The 20,708-nt window shown below is 45.4% G+C and overlaps 1 protein-coding gene across 1 annotated transcript in view; it reads right to left on the bottom strand.

Moving 5' to 3' along the window:
• The window catches only part of fsip1 (fibrous sheath interacting protein 1), a 67,490-nt gene that overhangs the window by 28,156 nt on the left and 18,626 nt on the right, over window positions 1-20,708 (bottom strand). Inside the window, exon 9 of the mRNA XM_069662459.1 lies at window positions 19,783-19,935. Within this exon, the coding sequence (XP_069518560.1) occupies window positions 19,783-19,935 (153 nt within the window). The remainder of the gene's footprint in view (window positions 1-19,782; window positions 19,936-20,708) is intronic.

Raw genomic sequence — 20,708 nt, 5'->3', positions numbered from 1 at the left:
TATGCCTCCTCAAACAAATGTCACCAGCTGTGAGGAAAAGCTTGAGACGGAGCAATGTCAGCAGGAGGAGAGTGTTGGAGACTCTCAAGACAAGCCCTCAGCGGAGTGGGCCAGGGACTCAGCGGAGCGGGTCAGCGACTCTGCGGAGCAGCCCGATGACTCTTGGGAGTGGTCCGTCGACTCTGCGAAGTGGGCCGACGACTCTGCGGAGCGGGCCGACGACTCTGGGGAGCGGGTCAGGGACTCTGCGGAGCAGGCCAGGGACTCAGCGGAGCGGGTCAGCGACTCTGCGGAGCAGCCCGATGACTCTTGGGAGTGGTCCGTCGACTCTGCAGAGCGGGCTAGGGACTCTGCGGAGCGGCCCGACGACTCTGCGGAGCAGCCCGATGACTCTTGGGAGTGGTCCGTCGACTCTGCGAAGTGGGCCGACGACTCTGGGGAGCGGGCCGACGACTCTGGGGAGCGGGTCAGGGACTCTGCGGAGCAGGCCAGGGACTCTGCGGAGTGGTCCGACGACTCTTGGGAGTGGTCCGTCGACTCTGCAGAGCGGGCCAGGGACTCTGCGGAGTGGTCCGACGACTCTGCGAAGCGGGCTGACGACTCTGCGGAGCGGGTCAGCGACTCTGCGGAGCAGCCCGATGACTCTTGGGAGTGGTCCGTCGACTCTGCAAAGTGGGCCGATGACTCTGCGGAGCGGGCCGACGACTCTGGAGAGCGGGTCAGGGACTCTGCGGAGCAGGCCAGGGACTCTGCGGAGTGGTCCGTCGACTCTGCAGAGCGGGCCAGGGACTCTGCGGAGTGGTCCGACGACTCTGCGAAGCGGGCTGACGACTCTGCGGAGCGGGTCAGCGACTCTGCGGAGCAGCCCGATGACTCTTGGGAGTGGTCCGTCAACTCTGCGGAGCGGGCCAGGGACTCTGCAGAGTGGTCCGACGACTCTGCGGAGCGGGCCAGCGACTCAGCGGAGCGGACAGATGACTCTGCGGAGCGGGCCGACGACTATGGGGAGCGGGCCGACGACTCAGCGGAGCGGACAGACGACTCTGCGGAGAGGTCCGACGACTCTGCGGAGCGGGCCGACGACTCTGGGGAGCGGGCCAGCGACTCTGCGGAGCGGGCTGACAACCCTGCGGAGCAGGCCAGCGACTCTGCAGAGCGGACTGAGGATGACCAGGAGGATGTTCTCCCAGTGACTAAAAAGAAGTCACTGTGGAAGAGATTCAGACACTTTCTGGGGTTGCGGGCCGACGACTCTGGGGAGCGGGCCAGCGACGCTGCGGAGCGGGCCGACGACGCTGCGGAACAGGCCAGCGACTGTGCGGAGCGGTCTGAGGATGACCAGGAAGATGTTCTCCCAGTGACTAAAAAGAAGTCACTGTGGAAGAGATTCAGACACTTTCTGGGGTTGAGGAAACCACAGAGGTGGAAGAACTCATCCACACCCTGATCCCTCTGACCCCTCCTTAACCCCCATCTAGACCCCATCTAGACCCCCCCCGACTCCCCCAACCCTCTACCCCCCCACCCCCTACCCCTTCCCCTTCCCCTTCCCCTTGTGGTTTTCTCCGGGTTGCTCCGGTTTCCCCACAAATTTTTAGTTTAGGTTAATTGGCTTACATCTCAATAAAAAAAATATTGAAATATAAACTCTAATTTGTCATCTACATTCCAAGAAAATTTAATAAATAACTACAAATACTAAAAATAAAATTTCGGCATAAATGTTTCTATCTTGCCAAGTCAGTATTGTTGCAAATAATGTTTAATTGGCAGCAAAATTGCCAACGACATTTCAGCAAAATAAATAAATAGATAAATATGTAAGGTTAAAAATCAATACTAAAAATGTCATTTCTGTATAAATGTCATAAATAATGACTGTTGACTTTGACCGTATTCCACAGCATCCATGTTTTTCTCAAGTAATGCTCGGGGTGGAAAGGTCAAATGCTGTTATAATGTTGTACTGCTGGTTTTAAGTCGTCAACATTTTGTGTAACAAACTATTATCATCTCAAAGCTTCTCAGTTGGTCAGCACTTAAAAAGTCTGATGGGAAATTTGGTCATTTCAGGTTAAGTAAACATATTTGATAGCCCATTAGCTAGCAACAGATAAGTTAACATTTGAATTCAAACACTTCAACTACATAATACTACAGTTAGCTAAAGAGTAGCTGAAAGCTTATTATTATTTGGTAATGTTACCTGATATAACAGGATAGGAATAACCTCCTAGAAAGCATTGGTTAGTACTGCATTATAATTAATTCCTTGCTAACGTAAGCAAGGCAGTGGTTGTATGCTAGTATTAGGTGTTTTCTGACAGTAGCTAATATGTTGTTTTATCTTCAAATATTGTTTCATACTTGAATTATGTAAGATGCTGGTTTCTAACCATTTCACTAACCACTACACTTGGTTTCTTGAATAGTGAATAAAGACTTTAATCTTACTTCAAATGATTTTACTTACATTTACTTATTTCATAACTCGCATTAAATTTTTATTTTGGCTCGAATCAAAAGACCTGAAGACCTGAGTCCTGAAAAACCTCATGTACAGTCTCATGTCTACTTTGATGTGCTCTCTGTCATTAGCGCTACATTTTCCACATTTCTGGTACAGTCAAACATCTCGGCATACAGTCTAAATGAAATCGTTCACAGAAGAAAATGTGTTAAATGACGTTTTTACTATTGAACAACTCAGTTCATTGAGTATTTGATATAGCAAAATGATTCAATGTACAATAAGGGGCAAATGCATGTAAATGTCACTGAAAGAATATGTTTAACAATACAGTGGTTCTGCTATTTCAGCAGAAAAGGGCTGTTATACCTACACACTTATAATGCAAGTTTACATGTTGCTCTATGTTGTGGTTTACATTTTCACCATACTTTTTACATAATGCCAACCAAACCTGCTAGTTTTTTCCAGTAAAAAGAACTGAACTTTTTTTTTTTTTACAGTAGATTTTGAATGTAAACAAGTCCTAAAATACAAAGAAACAAATGGAATGTGGAATGTGGAATATGGAATGTGGAACTCAAGATCAAAGCCAAACACAGGATCAAAGGAATGATGTCATAGATCATTTGCAGATTCTTATAAAGGCAGCTCAGCCATCAGAGGTGACAGCTTTGAGAGAAAGAGAAATCTTGATTGTCACAAAGTCCGACCACTGATACAGACTACATCTGTCAAACAGAGACAAACGACAGCTACCAACAGCAGCATTCTTTTGATAACTATTTCTCCAAACTAACAAAATGGAGAAAATGGAGCAAAAAAAGAAATCAAAAAGAAAGGCCAAAAGAGCCAAACCGAAGCTGCTAAATATCACAGACAGTCCAGAGTATATCATAGCAGCCATACAAAAAGAAAATGACGTGATGGACTCCGTCTGGAAAATGACCAAGAAACTTTTTCTGGAAGAGTACGAGCAGCTGTTTGAGGAACATGTAGCCAGCCAGAAGGAGCTGAAGAAGCAGAAAAAAAAGAACAGAATCCTCCAACAACTGCTGGATAAATATACTGGTAAAAACGATGGCCTCGCCCTGGATCCAGATGCAGTGTTGGACTACCAGCAAGTTCCTGAAAAGGAAGACCTCCGTCAAAATATGGCGGAGGAGATAAACATCCTGCAGCAAACAGGGGTGGTGGAGGACCAGCAGGTTATCAGCAAATTGACAGCTGAAAATCATGCCCTCTGTGAGATGATCAGCACCTTACAGCACACCATTTTGGAGAAGGAGACATTGAATGCAAGAGAGCTGGAGGAGCTGAAAACTCAGCTGAGCATCCAGACCTCACTCAACCTGGAGCTTTCCACCAAGCTTAAGATTGAGAGAGAGAAGCATATGCCTCCTCAAACAAATGTCACCAGCTGTGAGGAAAAGCTTGAGACGGAGCAATGTCAGCAGGAGGAGAGTGTTGGAGACTCTCAAGACAAGCCCTCAGCGGAGTGGGCCAGGGACTCAGCGGAGCGGGTCAGCGACTCTGCGGAGCAGCCCGATGACTCTTGGGAGTGGTCCGTCGACTCTGCGAAGTGGGCCGACGACTCTGCGGAGCGGGCCGACGACTCTGGGGAGCGGGTCAGGGACTCTGCGGAGCAGGCCAGGGACTCAGCGGAGCGGGTCAGCGACTCTGCGGAGCAGCCCGATGACTCTTGGGAGTGGTCCGTCGACTCTGCAGAGCGGGCTAGGGACTCTGCGGAGCGGCCCGACGACTCTGCGGAGCAGCCCGATGACTCTTGGGAGTGGTCCGTCGACTCTGCAAAGTGGGCCGACGACTCTGGGGAGCGGGCCGACGACTCTGGGGAGCGGGTCAGGGACTCTGCGGAGCAGGCCAGGGACTCTGCGGAGTGGTCCGACGACTCTTGGGAGTGGTCCGTCGACTCTGCAGAGCGGGCCAGGGACTCTGCGGAGTTGTCCGACGACTCTGCGAAGCGGGCTGACGACTCTGCGGAGCGGGTCAGCGACTCTGCGGAGCAGCCCGATGACTCTTGGGAGTGGTCCGTCGACTCTGCAAAGTGGGCCGACGACTCTGCGGAGCGGGCCGACGACTCTGGAGAGCGGGTCAGGGACTCTGCGGAGCAGGCCAGGGACTCTGCGGAGTGGTCCGTCGACTCTGCAGAGCGGGCCAGGGACTCTGCGGAGTGGTCCGACGACTCTGCGGAGCGGGTCAGCGACTCTGCGGAGCAGCCCGATGACTCTTGGGAGTGGTCCGTCAACTCTGCGGAGCGGGCCAGGGACTCTGCAGAGTGGTCCGACGACTCTGCGGAGCGGGCCAGCGACTCAGCGGAGCGGACAGATGACTCTGCGGAGCGGGCCGACGACTATGGGGAGCGGGCCGACGACTCAGCGGAGCGGACAGACGACTCTGCGGAGAGGTCCGACGACTCTGCGGAGCGGGCCGACGACTCTGGGGAGCGGGCCAGCGACTCTGCGGAGCGGGCTGACAACCCTGCGGAGCAGGCCAGCGACTCTGCAGAGCGGACTGAGGATGACCAGGAGGATGTTCTCCCAGTGACTAAAAAGAAGTCACTGTGGAAGAGATTCAGACACTTTCTGGGGTTGCGGGCCGACGACTCTGGGGAGCGGGCCAGCGACGCTGCGGAGCGGGCCGACGACGCTGCGGAACAGGCCAGCGACTGTGCGGAGCGGTCTGAGGATGACCAGGAAGATGTTCTCCCAGTGACTAAAAAGAAGTCACTGTGGAAGAGATTCAGACACTTTCTGGGGTTGAGGAAACCACAGAGGTGGAAGAACTCATCCACACCCTGATCCCTCTGACCCCTCCTTAACCCCCATCTAGACCCCATCTAGACCCCCCCCGACTCCCCCAACCCTCTACCCCCCCACCCCCTACCCCTTCCCCTTCCCCTTCCCCTTGTGGTTTTCTCCGGGTTGCTCCGGTTTCCCCACAAATTTTTAGTTTAGGTTAATTGGCTTACATCTCAATAAAAAAAATATTGAAATATAAACTCTAATTTGTCATCTACATTCCGAGAAAATTTAATAAATAACTACAAATACTAAAAATAAAATTTCGGCATAAATGTTTCTATCTTGCCAAGTCAGTATTGTTGCAAATAATGTTTAATTGGCAGCAAAATTGCCAACGACATTTCAGCAAAATAAATAAATAGATAAATATGTAAGGTTAAAAATCAATACTAAAAATGTCATTTCTGTATAAATGTCATAAATAATGACTGTTGACTTTGACCGTATTCCACAGCATCCATGTTTTTCTCAAGTAATGCTCGGGGTGGAAAGGTCAAATGCTGTTATAATGTTGTACTGCTGGTTTTAAGTCGTCAACATTTTGTGTAACAAACTATTATCATCTCAAAGCTTCTCAGTTGGTCAGCACTTAAAAAGTCTGATGGGAAATTTGGTCATTTCAGGTTAAGTAAACATATTTGATAGCCCATTAGCTAGCAACAGATAAGTTAACATTTGAATTCAAACACTTCAACTACATAATACTACAGTTAGCTAAAGAGTAGCTGAAAGCTTATTATTATTTGGTAATGTTACCTGATATAACAGGATAGGAATAACCTCCTAGAAAGCATTGGTTAGTACTGCATTATAATTAATTCCTTGCTAACGTAAGCAAGGCAGTGGTTGTATGCTAGTATTAGGTGTTTTCTGACAGTAGCTAATATGTTGTTTTATCTTCAAATATTGTTTCATACTTGAATTATGTAAGATGCTGGTTTCTAACCATTTCACTAACCACTACACTTGGTTTCTTGAATAGTGAATAAAGACTTTAATCTTACTTCAAATGATTTTACTTACATTTACTTATTTCATAACTCGCATTAAATTTTTATTTTGGCTCGAATCAAAAGACCTGAAGACCTGAGTCCTGAAAAACCTCATGTACAGTCTCATGTCTACTTTGATGTGCTCTCTGTCATTAGCGCTACATTTTCCACATTTCTGGTACAGTCAAACATCTCGGCATACAGTCTAAATGAAATCGTTCACAGAAGAAAATGTGTTAAATGACGTTTTTACTATTGAACAACTCAGTTCATTGAGTATTTGATATAGCAAAATGATTCAATGTACAATAAGGGGCAAATGCATGTAAATGTCACTGAAAGAATATGTTTAACAATACAGTGGTTCTGCTATTTCAGCAGAAAAGGGCTGTTATACCTACACACTTATAATGCAAGTTTACATGTTGCTCTATGTTGTGGTTTACATTTTCACCATACTTTTTACATAATGCCAACCAAACCTGCTAGTTTTTTCCAGTAAAAAGAACTGTACTTTTTTTTTTTTACAGTAGATTTTGAATGTAAACAAGTCCTAAAATACAAAGAAACAAATGGAATGTGGAATATGGAATATGGAATGTGGAACTCAAGATCAAAGCCAAACACAGGATCAAAGGAATGATGTCATAGATCATTTGCAGATTCTTATAAAGGCAGCTCAGCCATCAGAGGTGACAGCTTTGAGAGAAAGAGAAATCTTGATTGTCACAAAGTCCGACCACTGATACAGACTACATCTGTCAAACAGAGACAAACGACAGCTACCAACAGCAGCATTCTTTTGATAACTATTTCTCCAAACTAACAAAATGGAGAAAATGGAGCAAAAAAAGAAATCAAAAAGAAAGGCCAAAAGAGCCAAACCGAAGCTGCTAAATATCACAGACAGTCCAGAGTATATCATAGCAGCCATACAAAAAGAAAATGACGTGATGGACTCCGTCTGGAAAATGACCAAGAAACTTTTTCTGGAAGAGTACGAGCAGCTGTTTGAGGAACATGTAGCCAGCCAGAAGGAGCTGAAGAAGCAGAAAAAAAAGAACAGAATCCTCCAACAACTGCTGGATAAATATACTGGTAAAAACGATGGCCTCGCCCTGGATCCAGATGCAGTGTTGGACTACCAGCAAGTTCCTGAAAAGGAAGACCTCCGTCAAAATATGGCGGAGGAGATAAACATCCTGCAGCAAACAGGGGTGGTGGAGGACCAGCAGGTTATCAGCAAATTGACAGCTGAAAATCATGCCCTCTGTGAGATGATCAGCACCTTACAGCACACCATTTTGGAGAAGGAGACATTGAATGCAAGAGAGCTGGAGGAGCTGAAAACTCAGCTGAGCATCCAGACCTCACTCAACCTGGAGCTTTCCACCAAGCTTAAGATTGAGAGAGAGAAGCATATGCCTCCTCAAACAAATGTCACCAGCTGTGAGGAAAAGCTTGAGACGGAGCAATGTCAGCAGGAGGAGAGTGTTGGAGACTCTCAAGACAAGCCCTCAGCGGAGTGGGCCAGGGACTCAGCGGAGCGGGTCAGCGACTCTGCGGAGCAGCCCGATGACTCTTGGGAGTGGTCCGTCGACTCTGCGAAGTGGGCCGACGACTCTGCGGAGCGGGCCGACGACTCTGGGGAGCGGGTCAGGGACTCTGCGGAGCAGGCCAGGGACTCAGCGGAGCGGGTCAGCGACTCTGCGGAGCAGCCCGATGACTCTTGGGAGTGGTCCGTCGACTCTGCAGAGCGGGCTAGGGACTCTGCGGAGCGGCCCGACGACTCTGCGGAGCAGCCCGATGACTCTTGGGAGTGGTCCGTCGACTCTGCGAAGTGGGCCGACGACTCTGGGGAGCGGGCCGACGACTCTGGGGAGCGGGTCAGGGACTCTGCGGAGCAGGCCAGGGACTCTGCGGAGTGGTCCGACGACTCTTGGGAGTGGTCCGTCGACTCTGCAGAGCGGGCCAGGGACTCTGCGGAGTGGTCCGACGACTCTGCGAAGCGGGCTGACGACTCTGCGGAGCGGGTCAGCGACTCTGCGGAGCAGCCCGATGACTCTTGGGAGTGGTCCGTCGACTCTGCAAAGTGGGCCGACGACTCTGCGGAGCGGGCCGACGACTCTGGAGAGCGGGTCAGGGACTCTGCGGAGCAGGCCAGGGACTCTGCGGAGTGGTCCGTCGACTCTGCAGAGCGGGCCAGGGACTCTGCGGAGTGGTCCGACGACTCTGCGAAGCGGGCTGACGACTCTGCGGAGCGGGTCAGCGACTCTGCGGAGCAGCCCGATGACTCTTGGGAGTGGTCCGTCAACTCTGCGGAGCGGGCCAGGGACTCTGCAGAGTGGTCCGACGACTCTGCGGAGCGGGCCAGCGACTCAGCGGAGCGGACAGATGACTCTGCGGAGCGGGCCGACGACTATGGGGAGCGGGCCGACGACTCAGCGGAGCGGACAGACGACTCTGCGGAGAGGTCCGACGACTCTGCGGAGCGGGCCGACGACTCTGGGGAGCGGGCCAGCGACTCTGCGGAGCGGGCTGACAACCCTGCGGAGCAGGCCAGCGACTCTGCAGAGCGGACTGAGGATGACCAGGAGGATGTTCTCCCAGTGACTAAAAAGAAGTCACTGTGGAAGAGATTCAGACACTTTCTGGGGTTGCGGGCCGACGACTCTGGGGAGCGGGCCAGCGACGCTGCGGAGCGGGCCGACGACGCTGCGGAACAGGCCAGCGACTGTGCGGAGCGGTCTGAGGATGACCAGGAAGATGTTCTCCCAGTGACTAAAAAGAAGTCACTGTGGAAGAGATTCAGACACTTTCTGGGGTTGAGGAAACCACAGAGGTGGAAGAACTCATCCACACCCTGATCCCTCTGACCCCTCCTTAACCCCCATCTAGACCCCATCTAGACCCCCCCCGACTCCCCCAACCCTCTACCCCCCCACCCCCTACCCCTTCCCCTTCCCCTTCCCCTTGTGGTTTTCTCCGGGTTGCTCCGGTTTCCCCACAAATTTTTAGTTTAGGTTAATTGGCTTACATCTCAATAAAAAAAATATTGAAATATAAACTCTAATTTGTCATCTACATTCCAAGAAAATTTAATAAATAACTACAAATACTAAAAATAAAATTTCGGCATAAATGTTTCTATCTTGCCAAGTCAGTATTGTTGCAAATAATGTTTAATTGGCAGCAAAATTGCCAACGACATTTCAGCAAAATAAATAAATAGATAAATATGTAAGGTTAAAAATCAATACTAAAAATGTCATTTCTGTATAAATGTCATAAATAATGACTGTTGACTTTGACCGTATTCCACAGCATCCATGTTTTTCTCAAGTAATGCTCGGGGTGGAAAGGTCAAATGCTGTTATAATGTTGTACTGCTGGTTTTAAGTCGTCAACATTTTGTGTAACAAACTATTATCATCTCAAAGCTTCTCAGTTGGTCAGCACTTAAAAAGTCTGATGGGAAATTTGGTCATTTCAGGTTAAGTAAACATATTTGATAGCCCATTAGCTAGCAACAGATAAGTTAACATTTGAATTCAAACACTTCAACTACATAATACTACAGTTAGCTAAAGAGTAGCTGAAAGCTTATTATTATTTGGTAATGTTACCTGATATAACAGGATAGGAATAACCTCCTAGAAAGCATTGGTTAGTACTGCATTATAATTAATTCCTTGCTAACGTAAGCAAGGCAGTGGTTGTATGCTAGTATTAGGTGTTTTCTGACAGTAGCTAATATGTTGTTTTATCTTCAAATATTGTTTCATACTTGAATTATGTAAGATGCTGGTTTCTAACCATTTCACTAACCACTACACTTGGTTTCTTGAATAGTGAATAAAGACTTTAATCTTACTTCAAATGATTTTACTTACATTTACTTATTTCATAACTCGCATTAAATTTTTATTTTGGCTCGAATCAAAAGACCTGAAGACCTGAGTCCTGAAAAACCTCATGTACAGTCTCATGTCTACTTTGATGTGCTCTCTGTCATTAGCGCTACATTTTCCACATTTCTGGTACAGTCAAACATCTCGGCATACAGTCTAAATGAAATCGTTCACAGAAGAAAATGTGTTAAATGACGTTTTTACTATTGAACAACTCAGTTCATTGAGTATTTGATATAGCAAAATGATTCAATGTACAATAAGGGGCAAATGCATGTAAATGTCACTGAAAGAATATGTTTAACAATACAGTGGTTCTGCTATTTCAGCAGAAAAGGGCTGTTATACCTACACACTTATAATGCAAGTTTACATGTTGCTCTATGTTGTGGTTTACATTTTCACCATACTTTTTACATAATGCCAACCAAACCTGCTAGTTTTTTCCAGTAAAAAGAACTGAACTTTTTTTTTTTTTACAGTAGATTTTGAATGTAAACAAGTCCTAAAATACAAAGAAACAAATGGAATGTGGAATGTGGAATATGGAATGTGGAACTCAAGATCAAAGCCAAACACAGGATCAAAGGAATGATGTCATAGATCATTTGCAGATTCTTATAAAGGCAGCTCAGCCATCAGAGGTGACAGCTTTGAGAGAAAGAGAAATCTTGATTGTCACAAAGTCCGACCACTGATACAGACTACATCTGTCAAACAGAGACAAACGACAGCTACCAACAGCAGCATTCTTTTGATAACTATTTCTCCAAACTAACAAAATGGAGAAAATGGAGCAAAAAAAGAAATCAAAAAGAAAGGCCAAAAGAGCCAAACCGAAGCTGCTAAATATCACAGACAGTCCAGAGTATATCATAGCAGCCATACAAAAAGAAAATGACGTGATGGACTCCGTCTGGAAAATGACCAAGAAACTTTTTCTGGAAGAGTACGAGCAGCTGTTTGAGGAACATGTAGCCAGCCAGAAGGAGCTGAAGAAGCAGAAAAAAAAGAACAGAATCCTCCAACAACTGCTGGATAAATATACTGGTAAAAACGATGGCCTCGCCCTGGATCCAGATGCAGTGTTGGACTACCAGCAAGTTCCTGAAAAGGAAGACCTCCGTCAAAATATGGCGGAGGAGATAAACATCCTGCAGCAAACAGGGGTGGTGGAGGACCAGCAGGTTATCAGCAAATTGACAGCTGAAAATCATGCCCTCTGTGAGATGATCAGCACCTTACAGCACACCATTTTGGAGAAGGAGACATTGAATGCAAGAGAGCTGGAGGAGCTGAAAACTCAGCTGAGCATCCAGACCTCACTCAACCTGGAGCTTTCCACCAAGCTTAAGATTGAGAGAGAGAAGCATATGCCTCCTCAAACAAATGTCACCAGCTGTGAGGAAAAGCTTGAGACGGAGCAATGTCAGCAGGAGGAGAGTGTTGGAGACTCTCAAGACAAGCCCTCAGCGGAGTGGGCCAGGGACTCAGCGGAGCGGGTCAGCGACTCTGCGGAGCAGCCCGATGACTCTTGGGAGTGGTCCGTCGACTCTGCGAAGTGGGCCGACGACTCTGCGGAGCGGGCCGACGACTCTGGGGAGCGGGTCAGGGACTCTGCGGAGCAGGCCAGGGACTCAGCGGAGCGGGTCAGCGACTCTGCGGAGCAGCCCGATGACTCTTGGGAGTGGTCCGTCGACTCTGCAGAGCGGGCTAGGGACTCTGCGGAGCGGCCCGACGACTCTGCGGAGCAGCCCGATGACTCTTGGGAGTGGTCCGTCGACTCTGCGAAGTGGGCCGACGACTCTGGGGAGCGGGCCGACGACTCTGGGGAGCGGGTCAGGGACTCTGCGGAGCAGGCCAGGGACTCTGCGGAGTGGTCCGACGACTCTTGGGAGTGGTCCGTCGACTCTGCAGAGCGGGCCAGGGACTCTGCGGAGTGGTCCGACGACTCTGCGAAGCGGGCTGACGACTCTGCGGAGCGGGTCAGCGACTCTGCGGAGCAGCCCGATGACTCTTGGGAGTGGTCCGTCGACTCTGCAAAGTGGGCCGACGACTCTGCGGAGCGGGCCGACGACTCTGGAGAGCGGGTCAGGGACTCTGCGGAGCAGGCCAGGGACTCTGCGGAGTGGTCCGTCGACTCTGCAGAGCGGGCCAGGGACTCTGCGGAGTGGTCCGACGACTCTGCGAAGCGGGCTGACGACTCTGCGGAGCGGGTCAGCGACTCTGCGGAGCAGCCCGATGACTCTTGGGAGTGGTCCGTCAACTCTGCGGAGCGGGCCAGGGACTCTGCAGAGTGGTCCGACGACTCTGCGGAGCGGGCCAGCGACTCAGCGGAGCGGACAGATGACTCTGCGGAGCGGGCCGACGACTATGGGGAGCGGGCCGACGACTCAGCGGAGCGGACAGACGACTCTGCGGAGAGGTCCGACGACTCTGCGGAGCGGGCCGACGACTCTGGGGAGCGGGCCAGCGACTCTGCGGAGCGGGCTGACAACCCTGCGGAGCAGGCCAGCGACTCTGCAGAGCGGACTGAGGATGACCAGGAGGATGTTCTCCCAGTGACTAAAAAGAAGTCACTGTGGAAGAGATTCAGACACTTTCTGGGGTTGCGGGCCGACGACTCTGGGGAGCGGGCCAGCGACGCTGCGGAGCGGGCCGACGACGCTGCGGAACAGGCCAGCGACTGTGCGGAGCGGTCTGAGGATGACCAGGAAGATGTTCTCCCAGTGACTAAAAAGAAGTCACTGTGGAAGAGATTCAGACACTTTCTGGGGTTGAGGAAACCACAGAGGTGGAAGAACTCATCCACACCCTGATCCCTCTGACCCCTCCTTAACCCCCATCTAGACCCCATCTAGACCCCCCCCGACTCCCCCAACCCTCTACCCCCCCACCCCCTACCCCTTCCCCTTCCCCTTCCCCTTGTGGTTTTCTCCGGGTTGCTCCGGTTTCCCCACAAATTTTTAGTTTAGGTTAATTGGCTTACATCTCAATAAAAAAAATATTGAAATATAAACTCTAATTTGTCATCTACATTCCAAGAAAATTTAATAAATAACTACAAATACTAAAAATAAAATTTCGGCATAAATGTTTCTATCTTGCCAAGTCAGTATTGTTGCAAATAATGTTTAATTGGCAGCAAAATTGCCAACGACATTTCAGCAAAATAAATAAATAGATAAATATGTAAGGTTAAAAATCAATACTAAAAATGTCATTTCTGTATAAATGTCATAAATAATGACTGTTGACTTTGACCGTATTCCACAGCATCCATGTTTTTCTCATGTAATGCTCGGGGTGGAAAGGTCAAATGCTGTTATAATGTTGTACTGCTGGTTTTAAGTCGTCAACATTTTGTGTAACAAACTATTATCATCTCAAAGCTTCTCAGTTGGTCAGCATTTAAAAAGTCTGATGGGAAATTTGGTCATTTCAGGTTAAGTAAACATATTTGATAGCCCATTAGCTAGCAACAGATAAGCTAACATTTGAATTCAAACACTTCAACTACATAATACTACAGTTAGCTAAAGAGTAGCTGAAAGCTTATTATTATTTGGTAATGTTACCTGATATAACAGGATAGGAATAACCTCCTAGAAAGCATTGGTTAGTACTGCATTATAATTAATTCCTTGCTAACGTAAGCAAGGCAGTGGTTGTATGCTAGTATTAGGTGTTTTCTGACAGTAGCTAATATGTTGTTTTATCTTCAAATATTGTTTCATACTTGAATTATATAAGATGCTGGTTTCTAACCATTTCTCTAACCACTACACTTGGTTTCTTGCCAGTCTTGTAGGGCCATCTAGCATCAGCCCTCTGATCAATGCGGAAAGTCTTTTATCGGGTTGTCTAGTGTATGTACTTTACTCATAAGGTTGATGCTTCTTCCTGACTGTCAGAGACTAAAATATCTGTTAAGAGCAGTAGAAATAATTTTCATGTGTGGTTTGTCTTGTGTGGTTTCAGCTTTAAGCTTTAAAGTGTCAGACTCTGACACTGTCATCCATGACGTCTTATCATCTTTATATATTTTTAAATACAGGTTAAATACAGTATTAAAGCAACATTTGTGATGGATATGAACATTGAATAAAAAAGAATAAATATGTATGAGTTGAAAAAAGTTTTTAAAAAGTCAGTGAGATAAATAGTAACAATCTGATGATGAATGTAAACAACAGAACAAAAAGACTAGAATTATTTAACATATTCAGATAACACATGATGTAAAACCAGGTCATTTAAGGAAAATGTGTTACTAGGAGAAGTGTTGAAGGAAAAAAACAATAGAATAAAAATTAAAACATTTAAATAAGGAGCTTGAATATTATTTAAAAAATGTCTAATCATGTTAGTCTAAAAAATAGAATCTTTTTGTTTTCCTTTGACTTTGTAAAGAAGTTTCAATGCAAACATTTGCTGCTTGATATAACCCTTTATACAATATGCAAGTCCTATTATAAAGAATATACACCATATATTAAGAAGTGGAGACTCTTTGTTTTAATATAATTAAATAATTGAAGATGATGCGGACATGCCTTACACCTGCATTCTAATGGTCAGCAGGGGGCGACTACACTGGTTGCAAAAGAAGTTTGATGGTATGAAAGTCGTTGAGCTAATCAGCCTACTTTTTACTTGATGAATGAACTCAGGAAACACTCTCCTCAAAAGTTTTTGGTCCCAATCGCTACTTTAAAATATGACTCAAAACTGCATCATGATCATTTTGTAAATTATTGTCCCATTTTGAGTAAAATTGAGAATAAAGTTGTGAATGCTTTGGGGCATGGTTACCTGTGATTAACGAGTTGCTACCATGGCAACTTGTGAACCAGGATGGTGTTAATGCAAAACGTACCCAATCTCTCATCAAATTCTGTCAACTTCTTTGATACAGTCTATGATCAAGACTTTATAATGGCATGGTGTCAACATTGTCATTTTGGTTTATTATATCCCAAGGAGGACATTATTCTGATGGAAACCAACGACCAACCAAGGAGTGTCTGTTTCTAGTGATGCTCAGTTTCACTATAAATAGGCTACACTCTTGCTCACTACTCCACTATGAACCCAAAATAAACAGATTTTCTTGTGATCTAATCACAGTTCTGGTTAAAAGTTTGCCGAAATCAAAACATCATGATGCAGATTTGCAAAAAGTAAAAATGTATGCTTTGTCAGTTGTGTCTGCAAGAAGACAAGAAAACAACTTTTAAAATCCTTGTTATCTTAAACGAAGGTCAGGGCAATCGTTTCTCATGCATTTCAGGAAGTAGGGAAACTCTAAACGCAGATTGGCTTTTTGCGTCACAGCGTTCATTTGTCGCTCTAGTTGGATTTTTTTTAACTCGCGCAAATACGCGAATCTGCTTTTTAAGTCTGACGTCACCAGTGGCATGTAATCCATTTCCAGGACAAAAAGCTTCTTAGTTCACAAGTAAACAACAATAGCACTTCCGTTTTCACTGAAGCATCTTTTAGAGTGAAAAAGGGACTTCATTCATATCACTCTAACAGAGTCGTGAGTGTTCTCCCTGGGGGTATAATAAACGGTAGTGTCCAGGCATCCATTAAAAAGGAAGTGAGTTTGTTGTTAGAAACTAGCATTTTGTCATTGTTTTAAATACGTATTTTTCTTATTAAACAGAACCTTTATTTATAGATCCCCACTATCTGATACAGACACGATACGTCTGCATTAACGTGCATGTGACCGTGATTTATACGACTCTGCCTGAGAGAAATTTGTTAAGGGAATCGATAAACAGAATCCAAAATAAAAGTTCTTAATGATTCCTTCAGAATCGTTGTTGAGCATACAGTGCTTCAATGCATTATCATCAAACTGTAGGCTAGTAACACATAACATGTCATGTTTCTTGTGCAAAGATATCAAACATTAAATGACAATATTATTTACATGAAACAATGTCTAAATATTTTTTTCTTTCAATTAGTGCATAGATTTTAAAAGTGGCAGATAAAAAATCTGAGTGGCAAAAAACAATTACTGCTACAGTGGCAGGCAGTGAAAAAAGTTGCTAACAATGTTTTAAATTTACTAGGAACACAGGGATGACCCTGTGCTGATAGATGCTAATGGAGTGGTTTGCAACTACCAATAAACATATCCCAAATACCATTGATGGCAATGAATAGGGGTACTTGTTATTCTTTGCCACTCATTAAAAGCAGTGGCAGAGGAAAAGCAGAGACTATTGTGGGGAACCCTTTTTGTTAAACTGTCTCTATTTCATGAGATCATAAAGAAGGAAAACAAGAGCAGACAGCGTGACAAGCCAAAGGCGAACAGCCAGTAGCCATGGATGGAATGAGGTAAAGGAGGGTGATGGCTCCTCTTTACTCGTGGACCTAACTGGCCTTCTGTGGAAGGAATCCCTCATGTTGAATTGTATTTGGGAATCCTGGCTAACCTAAAAAAGTCTGTATGATTAGCAATGTCTGCCTGATTAGACCAATGCCCTGCAGGACCCACATTACTGTGAATTTTGTGGACTGCCCTTCCTTTAGCGGTTGATATTGGAATAAAGCCAAATGAGGTTTCAGGAAAACTAGCATGTGAGCTGTTGAGTATCAGAGATTTAGCTTTAACAGGTCAAAATAGTTCTGTGGAACTTGACTTATCTCTTCACTCTCTCTTTTTTATATAGTTCTAAATAAAATGTCCCATTAAGAGAGCACATTGACCTTTCTTTGTTATAATATTATTAAAAGCCCAAAAAAACATTTCTGAAAATAAAAGGTGAGAGGAGAAATTCTCTGGCATAGAGGTAAATTTCACTGGAACAAGGTGTTGTTTGGACTGAGAGAAAGTAGAGCAGAGATGACGCACAGAATTACAGGTGTCAGATCTGAATCCAGCATGGCAAAGCTTTGTTTAAATAAATCACTGCAAAAAGGTAAATCAGTTAGATCCCTATGCAAACACTTCCATTCTTAACATCACACACTTGAATCAAACTGAAGTGGAGCAGAGAATCTGCAGTTACAGTGTCACTCACATAAATAATAGGCGCTACTCAGGAGCAGCAGGCCAGAAGAAACATAGAGTGGCATATCTGAAAACAAAGCATAAATATTCGATCTAGTCTGGTTGGGGTATTATAGTTAATGCATAATTTAAAATTCCACATACAAGTATTTGAAATTAAAGACCAGCTCCAGTCATGTTTTAAGACATATTAAATGCTCTGCTTGAAATAATAAATTGTGTCTGATATGTTTTTTCTGCTAAATACGTTTAATTACCTTGTAAAAATCCTCCCAGGGCATCTCCTCCTTCTCCCTCCTTAAAAATGCCAAAATCTGCATAGTCCCCGCCCACTATGCTAATCTCCAACCGCCCCCTCCGTTGCGAAAACAAAACACGTCGCTGCCATTGTTTAGCAGCAACTTGTTAAAACGTAGCTAGTTTGAAATGTAGTAATTATTAGTAGTAATGTTAACGTTAGTCGTCAGTAGTGAGTTTGCAAAAATTATGAGGACGGTTACAGCTGGCTCGCGCATCGCTGAAGTGGTTGCCATAGGTTACACATAATGATATGCATAGCGTCACCACGTCCATTAACAGGATCGGCTCCATAGGTTTGTGACATCTCAAACCTGCCAATCTGAAAACGTGTTGTTCAGCCTGTCCTTGGTACACTGCAGTTTAAAAGCAGACAGGCCCAGCCATGGAGATGACTCCTTATGTTGTCCCTGATATGTCTTGTAGCACATGAAAAACACCACATGGAGATGTTGACAAGGTTAAACACTAGGGGGCTTTAAGTACAAAAAAATTATCGTCATTTGTGTGGGAGACACACCTACTCATTGCTGTTGCTGCATTGGCTCCCTAAAGTGTTCCCATCCCCGCAGGTGTAGCAACAAAAGGCTGAGAAGTTGCACAGAAGTGCTGGGCTGATAGATTAACTGTTGTTCTGCATGAAATAGTTTGACCATGTAACCATCTGAAGATGAAGACAAAAAATATAAATGCTTTTACATTTCTGTGTGTGTAAAGATAATTAAGATACAGCAGGTGTTGTTTATAGGCACATTAGGAGTTTGGAGAGAGGCAGGCCTGCTGTTTCCCCTTGCTTCCATTCTTAATGCTAAGCTAAGCTAATCCCCTTTTGTTGATAGCATCATCTATCTTCTCAGACAGCACTTTAAATTCATTCAATATAACAGAATAGAATTGACTTAATTCCACACAACAAAAAACTTGGTGTATTCACAAACTGATCTTTTCCTAGCTGATGTTCTCTTACACTACACCAGAGAAGTTTGCACACCTCCTGCAGAGTCGGTCCACACTTCAGGTGCAGAAAGACTGTGAGAAGACGCTTGAGTTACGGATGTTAAATAAATCAACTTTATGAGTAAACTGGAGCTGTGTGAAACTGTTTAAGAATTTGCTCCCAGACAAATTCCATACAAATAAATCTCCACTCACCACAAAACAAGCCTGGTGGCACTAAGAATATACACAGTAAGTGTGATGTTTACATTACAAGCGCTCGCTGGGTTCAATCATTTAGTCACAGTATATTAAATGCAGTCACACACAGCTTGATGCAAAGAGTGTCTAGCTACACCAGCAGTTAGGAGTCTGGTGGTTTTGATGTTTTGTGATCATGATGAGAGAATGGTTTCCTAAAACAGAGCAAGCAAAAAAATTCCAATTGTGTCTCCTTAATTAGGCCAGGAATAGGTTGGGGTTGCGTGGCATGGGGCCTCGCTTGAAGTGAGGGTGTGGCTGCCACTTAATGTTTTACTACATCTCTTTATGTGAGCAAAAAGGGCATCTTTTATGTTTAAATTAGGCATATACATCATGTTGTGGTTCATCAGTGTGAGAACTCATATGATGGTTAAGAGTTTTGTAATGCAGTGGCAGTTTGTTGTGCAACATGGGGAGAAGCTACAAGTCAAACCAATACATTTATCTCCAATGTTTTTCTTTCGCTTCTCACAAGATTTAAAGTCATAAATGTCAGCGAAAGCAGAAATCAGGGCTGTCCACCTTTGTTCTCCAAACATTCTTGTGTTGTGCCTTTAGCTACAGTGTCAGTTTTGAGGTTGTAACTCTACAGAGGCTCCTAAACACAAGACGGTTTCTAGGGAACAGTGTGGACATGGAGATCGAGTCTGAGCGAAGAATGCTAGAAAGCAATGAAACACGCTGGAGGACAAAAGTCTATCAGAAGAGTAAAAGACCATCTCTGCTTTCAAATCAAACCTGTGTACAAATACACACACAACTGCAAACCTGAGTGTGTTATTGGTACAAAGATAGAGAAGGAAACTTTAGAAAAAGATGAAGAAATACGAGCCTGCAGAGACACAAATAATGTAAGTGATTTCATCGTCCCCTTGCGAGAATCACTGAGAATAAGCTGTGTGCCTGTAATAATTTGTCACACACGTGTTCATGGATGGAAACACAGAGGAGTAGGCCGATTATGCACAACACAGAGAGTGTGTGGATGAACGTCTTGTGTGAATCTGAGCATGTGTTTTCGTGTGTGTTTGTGCGAGCATAGCTTTGAACTCACAGTCCACTCTTGGCCCAGGCTCAGGAGCTCCAGCTGCTGTTGGATCTCTTGGAGCCGCTGCTCCTGCCCTCTCCTCTCCTTTATGTCCTGCAGGACCTTCTCTCCTGGCTGCCGGTCCCCATCGCTCGTCCAGCCAACCTCTGAGCCACGGCCCTGATACACAACAGATACAACTGGTTCTCATGGGGAGCAAAGCACTCATCTCATCTCACATGTGGATGAGTTTGGGTGCTCTCATAGCTTATGGCTGTCAGTCAGAAGCATTTCAAAACCATAAAACAGTTCATAATTTGAGTGAAGCGTTTCCATTCTTCCATGACTCTTGAGTTCAAGTATGCTTATCTCTGTTCAAATGGCGTCATTGTGGTATGTCCTAAAAATGACCTGATGACACCAACGGTTCTTTAATGCTTTTTAAACGACAGCAAATTATAAAATCAGGTCATTTTAAGGCATGAGAAAGCCAGATTCCTCAGCTACAGTTCATATAGGGTCCACACATTTATGGCTTCCATATGCATTGTGTTGACACAGTAAACCAAATGCTCCTTCAAAAGTCTGTGAAGGTTCTCACTCATTCAGGTCCTTCAAAAGGAAACTGAAAATTGGTCAGGAAGAAATGGGTGAGTCATGCGTACAGGACCATCTACAGATAGCTGATAAGAGACAGACTGGTCCTCTTGAGCAATGCAAAGTCATCAAATGCAAATGAAACATTAAGATATCAGATTCATCACAGAAACTTTTCTAACTTTAACTATCAGAGTGCTGTATCTCCAAATATTTACATGTTTCCTGTAAAAACAGAATGCTACTCCCGACTACCTGCCTCAGACAAAGAAATAGAGACGACCTACATCAGCTAGCATTACTGCTTTTTGTAGAATCATAGAGAAATGTGACAGACAACATAACATGCAACTCTG

This window comes from Semicossyphus pulcher, unplaced genomic scaffold (assembly GCF_022749685.1).
Source record: "Semicossyphus pulcher isolate SPU_LCO1_2020_fin unplaced genomic scaffold, fSemPul1.0.p SCAF_14, whole genome shotgun sequence".
NCBI classification, from domain to species: domain Eukaryota; kingdom Metazoa; phylum Chordata; class Actinopteri; order Labriformes; family Labridae; genus Semicossyphus; species Semicossyphus pulcher.
Note: the sequence above shows the minus strand (reverse complement) of the source record. Positions and strands in the feature narration are given on the sequence as shown.